The sequence below is a fragment of the Pipistrellus hanaki genome (genome assembly GCF_964339955.1).
Source record: "Pipistrellus hanaki genome assembly, chromosome: 3".
NCBI classification, from domain to species: domain Eukaryota; kingdom Metazoa; phylum Chordata; class Mammalia; order Chiroptera; family Vespertilionidae; genus Pipistrellus; species Pipistrellus hanaki.
Genome location: NC_140505.1, coordinates 22605302 through 22625423, shown reverse-complemented (window position 1 = coordinate 22625423; position 20122 = coordinate 22605302). Strand labels below are relative to the sequence as shown.

General features: G+C 38.9%; 1 protein-coding gene across 3 annotated transcripts; it reads right to left on the bottom strand.

Annotated features, from left to right (window-relative positions):
- Positions 1 to 851: 851 nt before the first annotated feature.
- Positions 852 to 19807, bottom strand: GOLGA7 (golgin A7). 3 transcript variants are annotated; one of them, XM_084877133.1, is made up of 6 exons: positions 19695 to 19807; positions 19337 to 19469; positions 13611 to 13763; positions 7669 to 7770; positions 6347 to 6409; positions 852 to 2239 (listed from the first exon to the last, which is right to left on the bottom strand). In XM_084877133.1, exons 2-5 carry the CDS (start codon positions 19445 to 19447, stop codon positions 6362 to 6364), a joined length of 414 nt encoding a protein of 137 aa, XP_084733259.1. In that variant the 5' UTR covers positions 19448 to 19469; positions 19695 to 19807; the 3' UTR covers positions 852 to 2239; positions 6347 to 6361. The 3 variants fall into 3 exon arrangements, with proteins under 3 accessions (XP_084733259.1, XP_084733258.1, XP_084733260.1); XM_084877132.1 differs by lacking the exon at positions 19695 to 19807 and having other exon boundaries at positions 19337 to 19691; XM_084877134.1 differs by lacking the exon at positions 19695 to 19807 and having other exon boundaries at positions 6347 to 6414; positions 19337 to 19614.
- Between the last annotated feature and the right edge of the window lie 315 nt (positions 19808 to 20122).

Sequence of the window (20122 nt, the reverse complement as noted above, 5' to 3'; positions counted from 1 at the left end):
TGAGAATTCTGGTTACTTATAACGTAACCAGACTATTTCTATCCTGAAGTAGTCCCTCCATATCATTAGATAGTAAGTACAGATCTCTTTCTGCAATATTAAAAATGCCCCAAACATGCTATTAGGCCTTTCCTTTCTCGTTTAACTGAAGCACACTTCATTTGTTACGTTAGATAGTAACAGCTACACTAATGTTGCTTTTTCAAGCACATAAACCTTCCAACATCTAAATTAGGAAATGGACTAAATATTTGTACTTTGTATGAGATGCACAAAGACGTGTAGAAGTTGTGAACACCTATTCTTTAATTGGCAAGAAAAGGTTACATTATAATACATCTGGGTTTGAGTCCTTATATAATCACAGGGTCTGACTTCTACAGTTACGCTGTTTGGCACTTGGTTGTTCCCAGATTAATTGCTAAAACATTTTGAATACAGACTATTATGTTCATTTCCTGGCAATAAGCTGGTCTGTAAAAATGAGGTAGGAGAATATATACATGAACAGGAACATTAAGATCAAGTGCTCAGATTATTCAAAAAAGTAACAATAACTGTGATACTTTTTTCCTAATGAAACATTCTAATCTCTTACTTTTTAGTTGAATGCATTTTTTACTGTTAGGTAGTATTTCTTGGTTTTTATCTATTTAGCTAACACGTCTGCTCTTATGAGATAAAGCGTGTCAAAAACTGAGAAGTGTGACAAACTATATAAATGTTATTTTTAAAAATATAAAGCTAGACTGTACCAGTGACTCTCGTACTACAGTGCTGTCTATCTGCCAAATTTAATGCCACATCATTCATCACATTACCAAATCACACCAAGCATGACACAGAGACAATTTGTTTAAGAAAAGTTTTACTAATGTGTTAATATTTCAGCAAAGTTATTGCATTGCAACGGGTTTAAAAGGCAGACAAACATTAATATAGCCTATAAAGTAACAAAGGTGTTTTATATAATTAAAATATTACACAGACCTGTGAGATTTATTGAGAAACTATCAGACCCATAAAAGAAATTAAATCTGAAAGAGTAAATCCAGTATTAGCACCTACATTATCTCTGAAACTAAAACTTGTTACTATTTCATTCTCTCCTAATATATTTAACTCTCTCTCAAATACGGTGCTCTCAAACCTCAAAGGTAAATGAAAGCCATAAGAAGCCCAGTACTAAAAACATACAGCCAAAAGAACTAGAAATATTGACTTAGACTTAAGTTTTAATTGGAAATCACTTAACTTACTGTACTTAAATCTATCATAAGATTTCTGTGCAATGAATACTGTATATAAGGAAAGTCTATGAATTATTAGATTTGCCAGTGGGGATAGTTAAAAATTAGCAATATACAGTATTATTCCTATCAAATTTTTTTCTCATAAGTTATATTTATAACAAAACTATAATTAAAATATTTATTACACTTGCTTATTACACTTTCAGGAGCATTTATGTGTTTGATGGTTTAGCATCCACTGTATTGTGCTTACTTATTTATATAAGGAACAACCAACACATACCACATCTTCCCAACATTCAAGGTAATGTAATGATAACAAAATCCTCCAAAGAAAAATACTGGAAACTGTATTAAATACTGCTTTATTAGAAATAATTGCTATAATAAAACAAAGAACACATTATTTTTCCAATGAACTTGAGTTTGAGAAACTTAACAGAAATAGATCTTTAAGATTTGAGTCATGGCAAAACTGATAGTTCTTTGAAATCTGGGAGATGCATTAGCAACACCACAGACACAGCCTAACCTGTACTAAAATTCTGAAGAAAAGCATTTTGTTAATTTGGGGGAATGAGACTGAACACTGGCTAAGACATGACTTTGAGGTCTTTAGCCACCTAGGAAGCTGGCCCCAGGAATGAAGAGAACCATGGGTACTGGTGGCAGATAAATAAACTTTGCGTTGGGCTAACCAACTGCATATTTCATTAATGGCTCTGAATAAAAAAAGTGAAATGCTTCATTGTGTTTTCTCAGAAACTAATGAAAAGATTACAGAGTCCTACACAATTTGGAGACAAAAAGTGGATGCTGAGCGACTAGCGGTCACTCCAGGTGTGGAATTTTAGAAAGTTAGTCCTTGGAGTAAATGGCACCGTGGCTCTGGCAGCAGATACAAAGGAATGACGCTCTGTAGAGGAGGTAGGGGATGCTCTGCGATCAGCCAGTGGAGACATGAGGTTCCCAGCTGGAGCTGGGATCTATAATCAGAGGGAAAAAGTAAAGGTTTTAGAAAAGGATGCTAAAAATAACCTCTAAAACATCTCTCTACACCAACTGATATGAGTGCCTAAAATGTGGGCTATCTAATACTTGAATCTGTACTACGCGCTTACGTTCAGAGCTCAATAGTGTAGAAAGCTAAGCCCTCTATATTTTTATCTCTGACTAATCATGTCACGAGAGTAGAATAGCACAGGGTTAAGTGGCAAATCTGGGGCCAGGCTGCCTTGGTCACTACCTACTAGTTTTTAACCATGGACAACTAATTTAAGCTCTTTGTGCCTGAGTTTCCTCATCTGAAAAATTGAGATAACAATATCTGGATTGTGATGATTAAAATTAAGCATTTACAAATAGTGCCAAAAAATATTAGCTATTTTTATTATCATCAATTTACTGTGATAAAATGATTTGTCCTATTTTTTTTTTAAATAAAGACAATCTTAATGCAAAGAAATAAAACACCATTAATATATTTAACTAAAAGCCTGGTGCATGAAATTTGTGCACTGACAGGGGGAGGGTCCCTCAGCCCGACCTGCACCCTCTTGCAGTCCAGGACATTCCTCTTGCAGTCTGGGACCCCTCAGGGAATGTAGCAGTACACCAAGTGGTAGGCGACCAGGGAGGAGCCCGAATCTGGCCAGGTGCCTCTCATGCTCATCTTGGCCAGCTGCACCTGTTGCGGCTGCTTGGTAGCTGCCGCTGATTCAGGAGAGGCTCCCACTGTGGCAGCTGTGCTTGCCAGCCATGAGCCTAGCTTCTGGCTGAGCAGCACTCCCCCTGTGAAGTGCATTGACCACCAGGGGGCAGCTCCTACATTGAGCATCTGTCCCCTGGTGGTCAGTGTGCATCATACAGATCATTTGTTCTGGTTATTCTGCTGTTTAGGTTTTTATTGTATAGACTACAGGCCCAGTGCATGAAATTCATGCATGGGAGTGTGGGGGGAGGAGGTGTCCCTAGCCCAGCCTGCAACCTCTCCAATCTGGGGACCCTTGAGGAATGTCCGACTGTCCCCTCACAATCCAGGACTGCTGGCTCCCACTGTTCACCTGCCTGCCTTCCTGATTGCCCCTAACCACTTCTTCCTGCCAGCCTGATCATCCCCAACCACTCCCATATCAACCTGAGTGATGTCTAACTACTCCCCTGACAGCCTGTTTGCCTCCAATTCCCCTCCTCTGCTGGCCTGGTCACCCCTAACTTTCCTCCCCTGCAGGGTTGATCACCCCCAACTGCCCTCCCTCGCAAGCCTGGTGCCTCCCAACTGCCTTCCCCTGCTGGCCATTGTGTCCACATGGAGGCAGGTTTCTTTGACCACATGGGGGTAGCCATCTTGTGTGTTGGAGTGATGGTCAATCTGCATATTACTCTTTTATTAGATAGGATAGAGGCCTGGTACATGGGTGGGGCCAGCTGGTTTGCCCTGAAAGGTGTCCTGGATCAGAGTGGGGGTTTCCTTGGGGTGTGGAATGGCCTGAGCAAGGGGCCTGTGGTGGTTTGCAGGCCAGCCATGCCCCCTGGCGCCCCAAGTGGAGTCCCTGGTATCTGGAATTTATTTACCTTCTACAACTGAAACTTTGTAGCCTGGAGCGGAGCCAAGCCTCTTGCTTGCTCCGTGGTGGCAGCCACTTCTGTTGGAATTTATGTATCTTCTATAATTGAAACTTTGTAGCCTGTAGTGAAGGCCTGAGCTGGCCAGGGCTGCAGAAGTTTGACTTCCTCCACTGCCTGGGGCAAACCTAGCCTCCTGCTCTTCCAGTTCAGTGGCTGCTGCCATTTTTGTTGGAATTTCTTTACCTTCTATAATGAAACCCTTGAGTGGAAGCCTGGGCCTGCCAGGGCGTGTGGAAAGCTTGGGTTCCTCCATTGCCAGGGAAACCCAACCCTTCATCCTGCTCTCTGTGGCCACAGCCATCTTGGTTGGGGTTAATTTGCATACTCGCTCTGATTGGATGGTGAGTGTGGCTGGTGGGTGTTGCTTGTGGGTATAGCGGAGTGATGGTTATTTTGCATATTATCTTTTATTAGATAGGATAATAAAGATATTTTAAAAATTCAACTTAAAAATAACTAAATATTATGTTTAAAGATCTATTTGTGTACTTTTTGTCAAGTCATTAATTCCCATATAATGCTTCAACCTGCAGACACCCTCTAGACTTAAGAAAAATAGTAGAATTGAATTAATTATTCTTATAGGTTTTCCCCTCCTACAAAGGTTTAGCCTACACTGGTTCCTGTGCTTGAGAAACACATAGCTCTTAAAACTAAATTGTGCTGAACAAAAATATTTGCATTCATGAAACTATCCAGAAGTTCCTAATGTAAATCTTACTCATTGCAAAATTTTACAGTTGTTTGAATATTGATAGATTAGTCTCTGGTGTGTAATTGCTCAAAACCCCACACCACTTCAGAAAAACATTATATTTAGCAATAATAGCTACAAAATGAGTCATGACAAATGCATTGTGCCAAGTCAACGCAGCTGCAATTGATAAAACAAACTTATTCCAATGGCATGTAACAAAAACCACACATAAGGTTCCTGACTGCTTATTTGAGAAATATCAGTTTGGAAATTGTTCATGAGAAAGTGTAAGAACAAGTACCACTAAGTGTTCCAAAACAAGGCCATTTTAAAGAAATAAAAGGTATCATGGATGATAACATCATTTAGGCCTTTGACTTTCAAGAATTCAGATGACACATTCCCTAGTACTAAAGGAAGGCAATTTTGGAATGTTGGTTGGTCTGTAGGATTCAATAAATGGTATAATAGCAGACAAAATGTATTTCCAAAAAGTACTGAAAAAGAAAAGGCAATAAACACTTAGAGCAGTGGTCGACAAACTCATTAGTCAACAGAGCCAAATATCAACAGTACAATGATTGAAATTTCTTTTGAGAGTCAATTTTTTAAAATTTAAACTTCTTCTAATGTCACTTCTTCAAAATAGACTCACCTAGGCCATGGTATTTTGTGGAAGAGCCACACTCAAGGGGCTAAAGAGCTACATGTGGCTCAAGAGCAGCAGTTTGCCGACCATGGACTTAGAGCAATCTGATCAACTTCCCTTTCTCCATATTCTTGCTAGTGTTAAGTACTTAAAAAGGAAGTATGGTATAAAAAAATGGGTTTATGGCCAATCAGTGCAACTTTGAGAACATAATTTAACCTATTTGTACTTTGGTCTGTGCATTTATATAATGGGGGAAAATTTGGCAGAATCCTTGTGAGAATTAGAAATACCATTTGTTTAATATCTGGCACATATGAGGTATCTCAAAATGGTAGCTATTATTATCGTTGTTCTGGGAAGGAATATATTTGCTTTGATAGATTCTATTTCTATGCTGCCCTGTTAGTGATATGTGACAGTAAACAAAGTTAGTTAGGAAAACACAGCAGCAGAACACTATCTGTAGAAAGACTAAAGACTGAAATTGGCACAAACAGTGTAAGTACAATTTCCCGTCACTTAGAAGACTGTGCTAATGTACTATGGCTTATACTTGATTTTGTTTATAGATTTCTATTAATATCACCTAATCTGTTTCTCACTTATTCAATGTCATTTTATGGATATATAAGAACATAACATTTGAAACAAAAGAATGAAATTTATGGTTCTACCCACTACAGGTAGATAAAATACTCATCTATGGGGCTATGAAATACTTATACTTTCACCACTCCACTCTGAAATGTTTCTTTGGTTTTTAAATGCCATTTATCATACAGGCAGGGGAACCTAACTATTTAAATGCCTAGAACAGTTTAAAATATTAAAATAAAACATAATTACCTTCCACCTCCAAAATCAAAGTAACAAAAAAAACTAGTCTGAAAACAATACTGGGGAGTGTGGCGGGAGGGAAAAGGGGATCAGGATTAAATTCTGTATCACCAAACAGACCTTGGGTTAAGTAAACATTTAAATATACACTTAAGTAAACACTTAAAGTAATACAGAAAACATGCCACCATATAACTATTTACCATGCAGGGAAGAAAATTCATATACATCCTACAAAATTACAAATACCACATATAAATCATGTAATTCCATATTTACCTTTAATTCCATGGTTTATCTTCCACTGCTCATCCCTCTGTCTTCATAAATGGTAATTTCAATCTAAACAGCATGGCTGTTAAGAAAACACACTATAGCCGAAACTGGTTTGGCTCAGTAGTAGAGCATCAGTCTGCGGACTGAAAGGTCCCAGGTTTGATTCCGGTCAAGGGCATGTACGTTGGTTGCGGGCACATCCCCGGTGGGGGGTGTGCAAGAGGCAGCTGGTCGATGTTTCTCTCTCATCGACGTTTCTGGCTCTCTATCTCTCTCCCTTCCTCTCTGGAAAATGTCAATAAAATATATTAAAAAAGAAAAAAAAAAGAAAACACACTATAGAACATAACATATAAAAGGGGGCTATAGCAAGATATGTACGGTCTGCACAGACTTTAATTTGCTTTGCTTATTTTTAACTTATGAAAACTTTCTATTTAAATTAAATATGATGCTTTCTCCACCTTGTTGAAAAATTTAAGAAATATAATTGCTTGTAGCATTCTACATATAGTTCCTCCCCAAACGTTATTTATTGAGGAAAAAAAATCTGAAAAAGAATACTTTACTGTAAAATTGTGTTTTGTTTTGTTTTTAACTGAGAATCCATAAAGATAGTGAATTCAGGGGTTCAAAATACCCTGAAATCATATGTAAACTTTTATTTGAGTGGGGGTTCATGACCTCTAAAAGTTTAAGAATCACTGGTGTAGACTATAATAAAACTGAACTTATTATCAGCAGGAAGGCCTGGGATTATCTGACCTACGTTTTTTTAAAAAAATACTTTACCCATTACTCCAGTTATCAAGCTGTATTAGTTTTTTTTTGCAATTTTATTTCCCAAATTCACTTAGTGATTTTCAAAGCTTACTGCCTCTAAAAATATGCACAGTATGTCAAAGGTAATGAAATTATACATTTGGCAGCTGCAACTGATTTCAACTAGTCAGATGAACCCATGGAACTGCAATTCATTTGGATGACAAGTCTCACCACATTTATGAGTTTATGCATTTCAAAGGAGCTTTAGGTTCAGAGTTTCTGCAGATGAAATGAATTACTCATACCACCCCCCTTATTAGTACAAGATGCCCTCAGAACCACCAAAAAAGACAGTAACCAGAATACTAAACAATCCAGAGATCTGAACGGTGCAAAAGCAGGAGAGGCATGCTTTAAGAAAAAATGCTGGAGATAGGCGGCTGATGGTAGGTATGCAATTCACAAAGACAACTCAGGAGTTAAATTCTCTTTGGCCAATGCCAAATAGTACCACTGACATTTTCTTTTTATAGACTTTTAGATCTGGACTAAAAAGATACAACTCGAAGTCCTCTCTCAATGGGATCTGTCAGGAGGAGGCCTTGGGGAGCATATATCTTCTCATTCTGCTCTTGAATGTATTTGGAGACTTTCTTCAGAACCTGTCAGAAAGAAACAGCAGTTTTTTGTTTTTTTTTGTTTGTTTGTTTGTTTTTTTTACAAATTTCATTGGATTTCCCTTTAAGTATCAGCCGAATTTCCAAATTTTCAGACAGTGGGATTAGTTTTCAAAGCAAGTCATGGATATTCCTATGGAAGGATACAGCTCTGATTACTTGGCTCACACCTGTTGCATACAACATACAGCACAGCATGATGGACTCTTCAAGTCACAAATATCTTCAATGTAGTGTTTAGTAGAAATGCATACAAAAGCATGAGACCCAACCCCCCTCCTTCTTACCTCCTAGTCACCTCAATCCTGGATTTAGAGAAACAGACAGTTACATACACATTGGTGAGTTATGCTTTTCTCTCTCCCTACTCATAAAGTGTCGTTAATGTGACATCTTCTAATATCAAGGGTACTTCTTGGCTTTCTCCTTTAACACTTAAGAATTGCTTCTTCTTTGTACATTTTCATCAACTTTGAGTACTGATACAAAGTTGGCCTATAACAAAAGATAACCCAGCTAGTTTAAATGGAACATTTTTTGTCCTTTGAAGACATGTGGGCGTTAGCTGCCAGGGAGTTTCTGATGACTACAAGTGTCTTATATCATCTCCATGATCGCATGTAGTGCTATTCTGCAGTTGCTCCTGTGTCCTAGACGGGAACCTCAATTTATAAGTTTAGTATTAAGGTTGTAAAAGTCAAAGCAAATGTAGACAAAAACCAGATAGGATACAAAGGAACTTCTGGAAATTGCCAAATCTCCAGCTTTAATAAGGGCAATTCTGAGACAGATAAGCTAGAAGAAAATAAATCTTAATAGCTATATACAAAATCAAAGAGTTACACGTTTTATTTCAGATTCAAAGCCATCAGAACCCTCTTCTGGCTCCAATGTTCAAAGGGACTTTGATCCAGTTCTTTAATTACTATATATTTTCTTAAATTCACACTATCAGCATATGATAAAGTCACAGATAAATCTGATCACAAAGGGAGAAAAAGAACTGTATGAAAATAAAGCTGGAAATTAAGAAGTGATTAAGAGTGGGGTCTATAATGTAACAGGCCAAACCAACAGGTTAGGATGCTACAATTTAGGTTTTAGTATAAATTGACTTAGAATTTAAAACTCTTTGTGGTTTGTATAATTAATTTTCTTATTGTAGGAAAATAATTTAAATGGTTTATTCAAGTTACACTTTTAGAAATAATAAAATGTTTTATGCTTTTTAAAAAGAGTATGATTATACTAAAAGAGCAACCTTACATGGTGTAAATTAAGAAATACTATTTCTAAAGAAAAACTTTTTTTTTCACCTAATTATCTGAAGTAATACATATATCATTCTCCTATTTTCAACTCTCAAAGAATTTGAGCAGTGTTCAGTCTTTATGGGGAAAAAAAAAATCTTAGGCACTATCTCTATATCAGAGTTTGTCAATCATGCTAAAACAATGAATAGAAGGAAGTAGCCGCTAAAGGTACCCAACTCAGTACTCCCAATCTTCTCTCCGATTTCCCTCTCAGCTCACCTGACAGATTGGAAATTGGAGAATCAGTCTCCCCTCTCCAAGGTCCATTAATACTGAGAGGACACTCAGATAAATGCTTGCATGGCTGGTTTCAAAGAAAGGATTCCTTCAGAACAGCTTTCCTCCCTCTCTCCTTGGGCACAGGTTAGTAGCAAAGAAATGGCATTCCTTTATTTGATTCAAGCACAACTTTGTTGTGTAGGTTTTTGTCTAAACTTTAATAACATTCATGAGCACTTGGGTATCAGTTTAGAAAGAAAAGAGGTTTTTTTTTTGGTATAAGCTCCAAATCCTCTTATACTATTTTGGTGAAGGTAGCACTATCCTAAACAGGATGCTCTTAAACTCTTAAATCTCTTTAGCATAGGAAAGCATTAATATGAGTAAACTCATACTGCATCCCATACTGAACAAAGCCCATTCTCACCCCCAAGAATCTTATGTTGACATTTACTCATATTTTATATCTGTTGACTTCAAAGCCTCAACAAACCCCAATTTGCATAATATTTACAAAGCTAAACACAATCAAAACTCCTGGAGAATAATAAACTGGAGAAAGCCTCATAGATCTTGTGAAAAAATATCTTTAAGTGAGACTAAGAGAGGACACTAAGATCACAGCTATTTTCAGAAAATATCTAAGTTCCTTCTAACTGTGTTCCTTTTACAGATTACAGCACATAGGCAGAAGGGATGTTTTATAGTTGATGAATGAGACAGACAGCTATTGAGGGAACCTTTACAATCCCATTTGTTCCCTTATTATCTTGGGCAGCAACAATAGAGAAATAACACTGAAGTCTTTATTTTCATTTTAAACCAATAAAGAGCACATTATAGGAAAAATGCATGATTATTCTAGTGAGTTTTCAAAAGCCTATTTATAATTTCAAAAATTTGACCCACATGACAAAGTGTAAGCACTATTATATTTGGCTGACTGTTTGTAAATTACAAATTTTAGTGTTTAAAACAATAAAGACTAAATGATTCAATCCTGTCTTTTTATAAAGTAGAAAATAATAGCACGAAAATTCCTAAGGGATAAACTAGAGGGAGAGGGTAGTTGTTTTCATACTTTTATCACTTTATTAAAAATACAAATATACATATGAAAAGTTTTCTTTTAAAAGCATTTGTACATTATATCTCAACTAGAGGCCCAGTGCACGGATTTGTGCACTGGTGGCGGTCCCTCAGCCTGGCTTATGGGGATCAGTGGGCCACCACCACAGCCCGGTCTTATCCGCCAGCTCGTTGGGCTCCAGCCTGCTGTCTGCGTCGATCCCGCACAGAACAAAGTAGTGTGGAAAGTGGCAGACAGAGGAGGAGCTCAAGCGGGGCTGGGTGCCTGGGTGCTGCTCCTGCTCATCCCGCCCCCGCTGTGCCTGCTGCCACAACCACGCTGGGGCATGCAGGGAGTGTCCGCAGGAGAGGCTCGCACTGTCACAGAGCTGTGAGCCTGGAGTCTGGCGCCCATTCATCAGCTGAGCGGTGCTCCCACTGTGGGGGCACACTGATCACCAGGGGGCAGCTCCTGCGTTGAGCATCTGCCCCCTATGGTAAGTGCACGTCATAGCTACTGGCTGGTCACCCAGTTGCTTAGGCTTTTATATATAGATTATGATCATTCTAGTTATTAACTTCCATGATCTAGTTATTCTTGTCCAGTTTTTAAAGTAAAATCACCCATTTATATTGACTGATTGATTTTAGAGAGGGAGAGAAGAAGGGGGAGAAAGTGAGAGAAATACTGATGTGAGAGACATCGATTGGTTGCCTCCTGCACCTGCTGACTGGGGACTGAAACCACAACCTAGATATGTGCTCTCACCAGAAATCAATCCCGTGACCTTCTGGTATACTGGAGGATGCTCCAACCAACTGAGCCCCACCAGCCAGGGTTAAAATCCCTGTTTAAAAAATGTGGCTATGCGCCGAAACCGGTTTGGCTCAATGGATAGAGCGTCGGCTTGGGGACTGAAGGGTCCCGGGTTCGATTCCGGTCAAGGGCATGTACCTTGGTTGCGGGCGCATCCCCAGTAGGGGGTGTGCAAGAGGCAGCTGATCGATGACTCTCTCTCATTATGTTTCTCTCTATCTCTCTCCCTTCCTCTCTGTACAAAATCAATAAAATATATTAAAAAATGTGGCTATGCTTTAAACTTTTGGTTTCTTGACTAATTCTACTTGGTCTTTACTTGCTTTATAATAGTTACTTTGTAAAGAGACCTTGATTAGACTTATAAAGTACTACCTTATATATTGCCTATGAAGTCAAATTAAAACATATAATTAAGATCAATCAATTTCCACTATATTTTTGATACTGAGAACTGCCTTTCAAGATTAATACTCAAAATAATTTTAATTAAGAACTGAAAAAAGATTACTTGTACCTGAAATTTTAAAAATCACGTTACTTCACAAATATCTGATTAAAACATACATATATTCTAACTTAATTCTTAAATTTATCTTAAGAAAACACTTTCTAAACATTTACCATATATGAGGAAATTTATTAATACTAACACCCATTTTACAGAAAGCACTCTTAGAGAATAACCTCTCTTGTCCATAATCCCATAATTAGTAAATGACTTGCCTGTCATCCAATTACCAATTTCTCTTTACCACTGACATCAGAAGGAGTTACCTGTATCTATTTCAGCCAATGCACATGGGTAAATAAGTTCATTAAAATATTAAATTTAAAAGCTAGAGTGAAATGACAACTCAAGCATCTAATATTCCACAAGCATTAATAAAATAATGTGGAGGACGTATTTCTAATTTAAATTGGCAGTATTCTATACTTCTTTAAAAGACCATCCTGGATGACCAAGTTTTTATCCATGTGAATTCAGTCTTAAGACCCCTCCCCCCTCTACATTCAGCTCTTCATCAAGTCTTGGTTCTATCACCAACATATCTCTTGAATCTGTTTATCTGCTTCCATCTATATTGCTCTGTTCCTTGTCCAAGCTATCATCATCATCTCTTGCCTAGATTTCTACAGAGCATCCTAACTGGTTTCCCTGCTTTCACAACTTTTTTTCAGAGCAGAGAGATCTCTTTATAAAAAAAAATCTGATCATATCCTTCTCCTGCATAAAACCTTTGAGTAGCTTCCCCAATGCACTGATTTCTCTGCCTAAATGTCTCTAGGCTTTCATCCTTCATGTAATAGCACTAAATGTTTCCTCCTCAGAGGCCTTTTCTGACCACAGAATTTAAATTAGGTCTCTCCTATTATTTTCTATCATAGGAGAGTTTGTTTTCTTCAAGGAACTTAACATATTTTATAATTTTGCTGATTTTGTTTCCTTAATATCAGCTGTTATCACTAAATTACAAACTCCACAAGGTCAGCAACCATGTTTGCCCTATTCAGTTATACCCCTGCATACTGGTTAGCATATAGTATACTTTCAATAAGTATTTATCGGATTTATCCTCTTCATTCAGAAAATGTATTATTAAAGAGAAGCTGCTGTGACAAAACAGACTGAAAGCTGACATTGATCCTTTATAACTTCTGATTCTAAATGTTGACCAGGAATGAAAGTAAGCTGCTTCTCTATATGATATGGAGAAGGACATAAACTATGAAGTTATTATTTAATACTAGAGGCCCGATGCATGAGATGCGTGTAAGAGTAGGCCTTCCTTCCCCCGGCTGCCGGCTTCTCTCTGGCACCCGGGACCCGGTTGGCTGGTCTGATTAGCATATTACACTTTTATTATTATAGATACCCTTTTTGTAACACTAGTTCAATATTTTAGCTACAATTGTATCTGCTCTATGCTGCATGGAGTACAAGACAATCACAGGGGCATTTCTATACGTGGGATATAATGTAGATATCACGATTTAATAATAGGGGCTTACTATGATTAACTTAAATACATCCATTTAACACACGTTCAGGGAGTTCTAATATACCCAAGGCATGGTGTCAGGCAAGAAGAGGGATATATAGTGGTTAAGGCACTTTGAACTCAAGAAAAATTCATACTTGATGGGCAAATAAGAATGTAAACTTCTGCATTCCAAAGTAGAGTGTTAAGTGCCAGGAAACAAGACACAAATAAAATATTGTGGGGATACCAAGGAGAGAAAGACTGATTAGAAGACAAAGGAAAATTTAGATAAAGTGAGACCTAAGAGACTGGTGAGATTTGAACATGGGAAGAGTAGCATTCTAGGGTCAAATAAACACAAGACTAAGGTGGGAGGATAAAATTTAAAAGAAATTTGGGGAAATAGAGTAAAGGTAGCCTTACCTTCTCATAATGAGTTTCCATACATAAGAAGATGGTGTAGGCTGTTAAACAAGCCAAACAACCTTCAAGATATGATTGACCCCCAAGCTTCTCTGCTTCCGCATAAAGGTTATTTAGAGTTCGAACTGTTTCTTCAAACTGCTGCCTATCAATCTGTACAGAAAAGAATTTAAAAATAAGTTTTGGAAAAAAATATTAGCTACTCACTAATGCTTGTCATCACTAACTTATTTTGCTTTTTTGTCAACATTCTTATCTAATAACTGGCATACAATTTTTAGGTGATTAAATCTGGACCTAAGTTACTGAAACTGCTTAGTATCTGTTTAATTTTATCACTATTATGAACATTAGATATCTTCAACTTTCAATATAGTTCTTTTATTTTTTATACAGTAGGTCCTTGGGTTAAATCAGAGATCCGTTCCTATGGCACGATGTATCACAATTTTCCCTAAGTCGGAACCCACTTACATAAGCACTTAGTACGTCACTCACATGGAGCACATACATAGCAGTAGTGAAACAGTAAAAAAAAAATTTTTTAAAATAAAGATAACAATTCCTGACCTTTATTTGTAGTAAATAAATAATAAAAAACATAAAGCACATATGTTCACACATCGAAATGACAGAACGTTTTAAAAAAATAAATACTATAAATGGGAGATGGCAACGTAACCACGAAACGTCATATGTCGAGTCTTATGTAACCCGAGGACTGCTTGTAATGAATTTCAAGTAAATTAGATTATACAATTCTTCGATCTTTCAATTTAGTTATATTCACTTTTCCTGAGCACCTACCATTACATACTATGACAGGCCTTAGAGAAATATTAATAAGACAGACTCAATCTTCAAGGAGTTTACAGTTGAATGAGCAGCACAAATATGTAAATATAAAAGTGCAATAAGTTGCAGAGTACTATAATAGAGGCATAAAGTACAATTGAAGAGACCTTCCCATGATCTGGAAAGAGCAGATAGTCTTAAATTCAATAGCTAAACACAGGCAGGGAAGGACATTTTAAGCAGAAGAATCAGAGTGCAAAGTTCTGTTTTTTGTTGACTCAATATTAAAGTAACTATTTAGTATTAAAAGCTCATCATGAACAAGGCAAAATCTCAAACTACTGCACAACTCACACCAAGTCATTCCTATCACCTCCTATTCAGTGACACTATCATCTTACATTTATACCAATACTATTGTCATTCACTTCCCACTCTAATCATCTGCTTTTACTTCCTTCTTCCAGTATCACTTTATTTTATAACAGTGCTTTCTACATTTTTAAATCTTAATACTTTATGCTAGAACTTTCAAGGGCCATTAGTAGAGTATTTCATCTGATACTATCATTCTTGGTAACAAAAGTACAATTAGTCTGTCCTTATTTTAGGCCTTCTTTATTCCTAAAACTAGGAACTACTTACATATGAATTCTTTCATGAAGTCTATATAAAAATAGACTAATAGAAGTCAAAGAACCTCAATATCATAGTTTGAGACAAATTATTTCCAAGAACATAATTTTTTAAATTATGATCATCACCTTTAAGCTATTAAAACTGTTTAGATTAGAGAGCGTTTTTCAACCGCTGTTCCGCGGCACACTAGTGTGCGGCGAGATGTTGCCTGGTGTGCCGTAGGTGCAGACAAGACAAGAATTTTATAATTTTTCACTATTTTGTTTACTTAATATTTCATAATAAAGTAATTATAAAATACTTTCTTTGTGTTTATTTGATTCCTATTCAAGAGAATTACTTTATATATAGTCATTATAGGCACAGAGTTAAATTTTTTAACATTTTCTAATGGTGGTGTGCCTCGTGATTTTTTTCATGAAACAAGTGTGCCTTTGCCCAAAAAAGGTTGAAAAACACTGGATTAGAGGCAGCTGTAATCATTGTTTTGTCCTATGGGGAAACAATGAGCCAAAAACATGAAAAAATTTAATATAAACTTTAAAATGGTGGTGGCTCTACCTGTTTTTCAAAAGGAGCTACTTTTACTTTCCGAGAATATTAGAGTTTCTGACAAGGTTTGGGTGGGTGCCGATGGTACTGAGAGCCAGAGCAGTAACCCTTCACTGAGCCCAAACTACTTGAAGACATGGTTTGTCAAGAATGGTCACGTGCAGAACCAATCTGAACCTATGCTGGAGTTCTCATTCCCTGAAAACAGACTTGGGAGACCTGCTCAATGAACAAATATTAAAGATAAACTGTTCACCTAATTATACCTAAGTTAATGCCTCCAGTTTTGTCCATCAGTAAATCTGCAAAAGTCTAAATAATTTCAATCACTTGTGCTTGTTATGATTGGATAAAAAAGTCATTTGAATTATTTACATTTCTTTGGACATAATATAATTCAAAGCCATGGGATGTCTCTTTCAGATCAGAATCACTAATCACTAATCATATCAGCAACACTAACTCTTAAAAGTTATTCCAAGATTGCAATGCTTTTGTAGGATGGAAGCAAATCATAGATCATTAAAAAAATAAAAATAAATGAAGGATTTTAAAAAAGTTAAGACAAAAAGATTAAAAAAAAACCAGTCAAGAATTTCTTGGGAAGGTTATTTTTAAAAAGGAGGAAAGAGTAAAAACCATGGGAGGCAGCAGAAAAGGCAAAGGGCACACTTAATATGCAAAGGCCCCAGCAGAACAAATGTGGGTATTTCCACTTCTCTTCAGGCAATATGAAAAGCTGCCAGTGGTCTCCCCTGATTACCTGGACATTGGTAGAGAAGCTATATCAATATCTGATATGTGAAGTTGGAACCAAATATAAATTTGTATCAGTAAACATTGAAAGCCATAATGGAAATAGGAATCAGGCTCATCATTTTCCCAGAATTTTTGTTTCTTAAAGTAGGTGATAAAAAGCATGGTACTGAAGCTTAAAGCAACCACAAGTCACAGGTAATTTCTACTGGTCAAATGTAGAGTTATATTTTTAAAGGTATATATAGGGGAACAAATGCTTCATTTATAGTTCATTCATTTCTCTCTCTTTTAAAAAAAATATATTTTTATTGATTTTTTACAGAGAAGAAGGGAGAGGGATAGAGAGTCTGAAACACCACTGAGAGAGAAATATCAATCAGCAGCCTCCTGCACACCCCCCACCGGGGACGTGCCCACAACCAATGTACATGCCCTTGACCAGAATCAAACCCAGGACCCTTCAGTCCGCAGACAGACGCTCTATCCACTGAGCCAAACCGGCCTCGGATCATTTCTCTTTTACCCAGACCAAAGGTGCCTAAAATGTCTATATTTTGGGTAAAGTGAAAATAAAGCCTCCTTTAAAGAACTGTCCTGGCAACAAAGCATTTAGGCATCAAAGTATTACATTTGAACAGGCAATAGATAAAGTAAACTTTTTAACAGACAGAATTCATCCTAACTCCCAAATTAAAGAGCACAAATGTGTGTGTTTTTAATGCTTAAAGTAACACAAAACACTTGTGCATTAATTTCTTCTTCTATTAAGTTGCCAAGTGTAATGTTCTCACAAAAGGAAAAACTGGCCTCAGTGGCAGAGCAATCAGTATAATTTCTAGGGTTAGTTGAGAAACAAAGAGAGAAACCTTTCAGTTTTCCATCAAACAAGGAAGGAAAATTTAAACCTGTAATTTAAATTTAATCTCAACACGGGAAAAAAAACAACAACAAAGCTTTCTCAAGCAATTTAAAAAGTATAAGCCAGTGTTCTAACCCAAACATTAAAAAAGAAAAAAAAGGACACAACTGTACAGCACCATGTAACATTCCATATAGTACTCAGAATCACAAGCAGTTCTGGGCTGTATGCAGTCAAAGAAATAAATGGACTCCAGAATTCAGAAACATCAATTTCCTGTAAGAAACAGTGGAAAACTGTGACTATATTATGATTCTGTATTCCAACTATAAAACACACAGTGGAAGACCAATGTCTGATTATGCATAAATATATGGGGCTCAATTGTGAGTTCAAAGTTTGACAAAGGAATCTTGTAACATCTAAAGTGTGGTGAAAAAAAACAAAACCAAACCAAAAACAAAACAGCTTACATTCTGATTTGAGAGTACAAGTCAGAGTTTCCAAAACAGGCTTAAAAATAAAACATTTGAACCATTTCACATAAGTCCTTCCATGTAAAACATGCTAACTGCAATGTTAAATTATTTTAAGAACAACATTGAGTAGTTTTAGCCAGTAGGCAACTGGCTCAATTTCCACCTTTTCAAACTACTAGTGTCAGGGTGGAGTTAACTCATAACATAGTGACAATAAAGTACAGCATTCATATGGCATTTCATAAATAAGCTTAACCTCATCATCTTTATGTGACATGTCTGATCTTTAATTTGTATTTAAAGAAACATACTTGGCCCACTAACCTGCTCAAGGTTATAAATCAAGCTAAAGGACATTATACTTGATTATTGTTGATTTTCCAACCTTGGCCATCAGGTAAAACCACCTACCTTGCTACAAGCTGGTTTTAAATGACAGCTCTATACATTTCTCTAGTACAGACTCACCTACACCCACTTACTTCACGACCAGCATTTCTTAGCCCCACACCCACAGCATGTCTGATCACTTACCAGTCCCTCTTGTCAAAGAGAAAAGCCACAAAACTGGCTCCCATCTGACCAGAAATTGACTTCTGGACAGTAAACTGATGTAAGGTAACATGGCTCAAGACCAAAAGAGTTTCTCTTTGGGTGGCTGAACAGATGTGGGCACAAGAAAACACACACATTCAGCCCTCGCTGGTTTGGCTCAGTGGATAGAGCGTCGGCCTGCGGACTGAAAGGTTTGTGGGCCCAATAGGGGGCATGCAGGAGGCAGCCGATCAATGATTCTCTCATCATTGATGTTTCTATCTCTCTTTCCCTTCCTCTCTGAAATCAATAAAGAAATATATACTAAAAAAAAGAAAGAAAAAGAAAACACACACATTCAGGTGGCTTACTTCATTATACCTTTAAAATAAGATACAATCACCCCATTCTTGCATGTCTGTATGTAGGGTTGCCCAAAGGACCTACATCCTGATGACAATTTTGACATGCAAGCCAACATAACACAGGTGGCTCCCAGTGATCAGCAACTGGAGAGTGGCAAGTGTAAGGCCTCGTAATCTTACTATTTCCCTGTCCAGGCCCAGCTCACGCTCTATGTTTTTCAGGTTCCAAGAAGGCCTGTCTGCACTGCCTGGCACAGCACTTAATAAAACCCTTTTCTGCCGGAACAGTTCGGCCAGCACAATGGCCACAAAACGCCAGTCTCGAGGATGATGAAGAAGATTCCTCTTGCGTGACGAGGTAGGACTACATAGCTCACAACATGTTTAGTGAGGTGGCCTGGAGCCTGAGGAATTAGTGCCTCATCACTGCTGTCAATAACCCGGGGGAGGGGTGGGGGCGGTGGGCACCAGAGGGAAGAAGATGGCTGGGTACCCATTCTCGGCGCTGGGCATCGCAGTTAGTTCTACAAGGTCATCACCCCCCGGGGGGGCTTGGCATGGTTCCTCCTGCTCCAACCACCAGGTCCCGCTGAAGGACCCTCTTCGTACACCTGCGGCCAACGCCCCTTCTCTGACAGCCCGAGCCCAGAGCCCCGGGGCACTGGGCGGCCGGGTGTCAGCCCAGCCCGCCTGCCCTGCCCTGGGCAAGTCCCCCTCCTTCGCCGCCGCAGAGCAGGTGCCTACCCGGTTTTCCAGCTCCGCGGGGAACTTGGTCTGGAACTGACAGCGGGTGCCGCTGCTGTAGTCTCGCTGAATGAACACCTTCCCGAACACCGGCGCCTGCTGCGGCCTCATGGCGAGCACAGGACGGGCCGCGCTGTGTGGGTTCCGGGGGGACAGCAACCTCGGGTCAGATCCCCGGCCTGGACCCGAGACGCCAGCCCGCCAGCTCCTCAGACCCGCCCGCCGCCGCCCTCCGCAGCCCGAGGCCTCCGCCGCCCCGCTCCCCTTCGCCCATGCTGTCCCTGCAGGCCCGGAGCTGCGGCCCCCCGCTCAGGCCCCGCGCCCCCCACAGCCCGATTCGGCCCCAGGAAACACTAACCCGCCTCCTCCGCCCTCCAGCTGCTGTCGCGCCGCCTGGAGCGTCAACTTACGGCCTGTCGTAAAAAGCACCTTTTTTTTTTCCACGCCCTTTCAGCTGGGCCTTCTTCCGCATGTCTGGGGCCCGCCCACTTCTCCGGCCAGAAAGCGGCTCTGCGCGGCTGCGCGAGGCGGTGTCATGAGGCACCCTGTGGGCGGGGCCCCGGCGGACTCCGCCCCGCCCCGTCCCGCCCCGCCCCGAGGAGCCCAACCGGAAGGGAAAAGAGGGGCGGAACCGGAGGGTGTGGCGGGCCGAGGCGGTGACTACAGTGGAGATGGGAGTATCCTTTGCAGGAGTTTGAGGTGGGGATTTCCAGGTTGCGTCATTTCCCAGCCTGATCTCCGCGAGGTAATTTCTCACCATTGCTGACTGTAAGGGTTTACTTTCCC

Coding starts and splice junctions, on each gene's coding strand:
- GOLGA7 (XM_084877133.1), bottom strand. CDS start 19,447: ATGAGGCCGCAGCAGGCGCCGGTGTTCGGGAAGGTGTTCATTCAGCGA. Junction 7,771..13,610: donor TGGAAACTCATTATGAGAAG/GTAAGGCTACCT, acceptor TCTTTCTGACAG/GTTCTGAAGAAAGTCTCCAA. Junction 6,410..7,668: donor TTGAGAGAGGACTTCGAGTT/GTATCTTTTTAG, acceptor CATGCTGTTTAG/ATTGAAATTACCATTTATGA.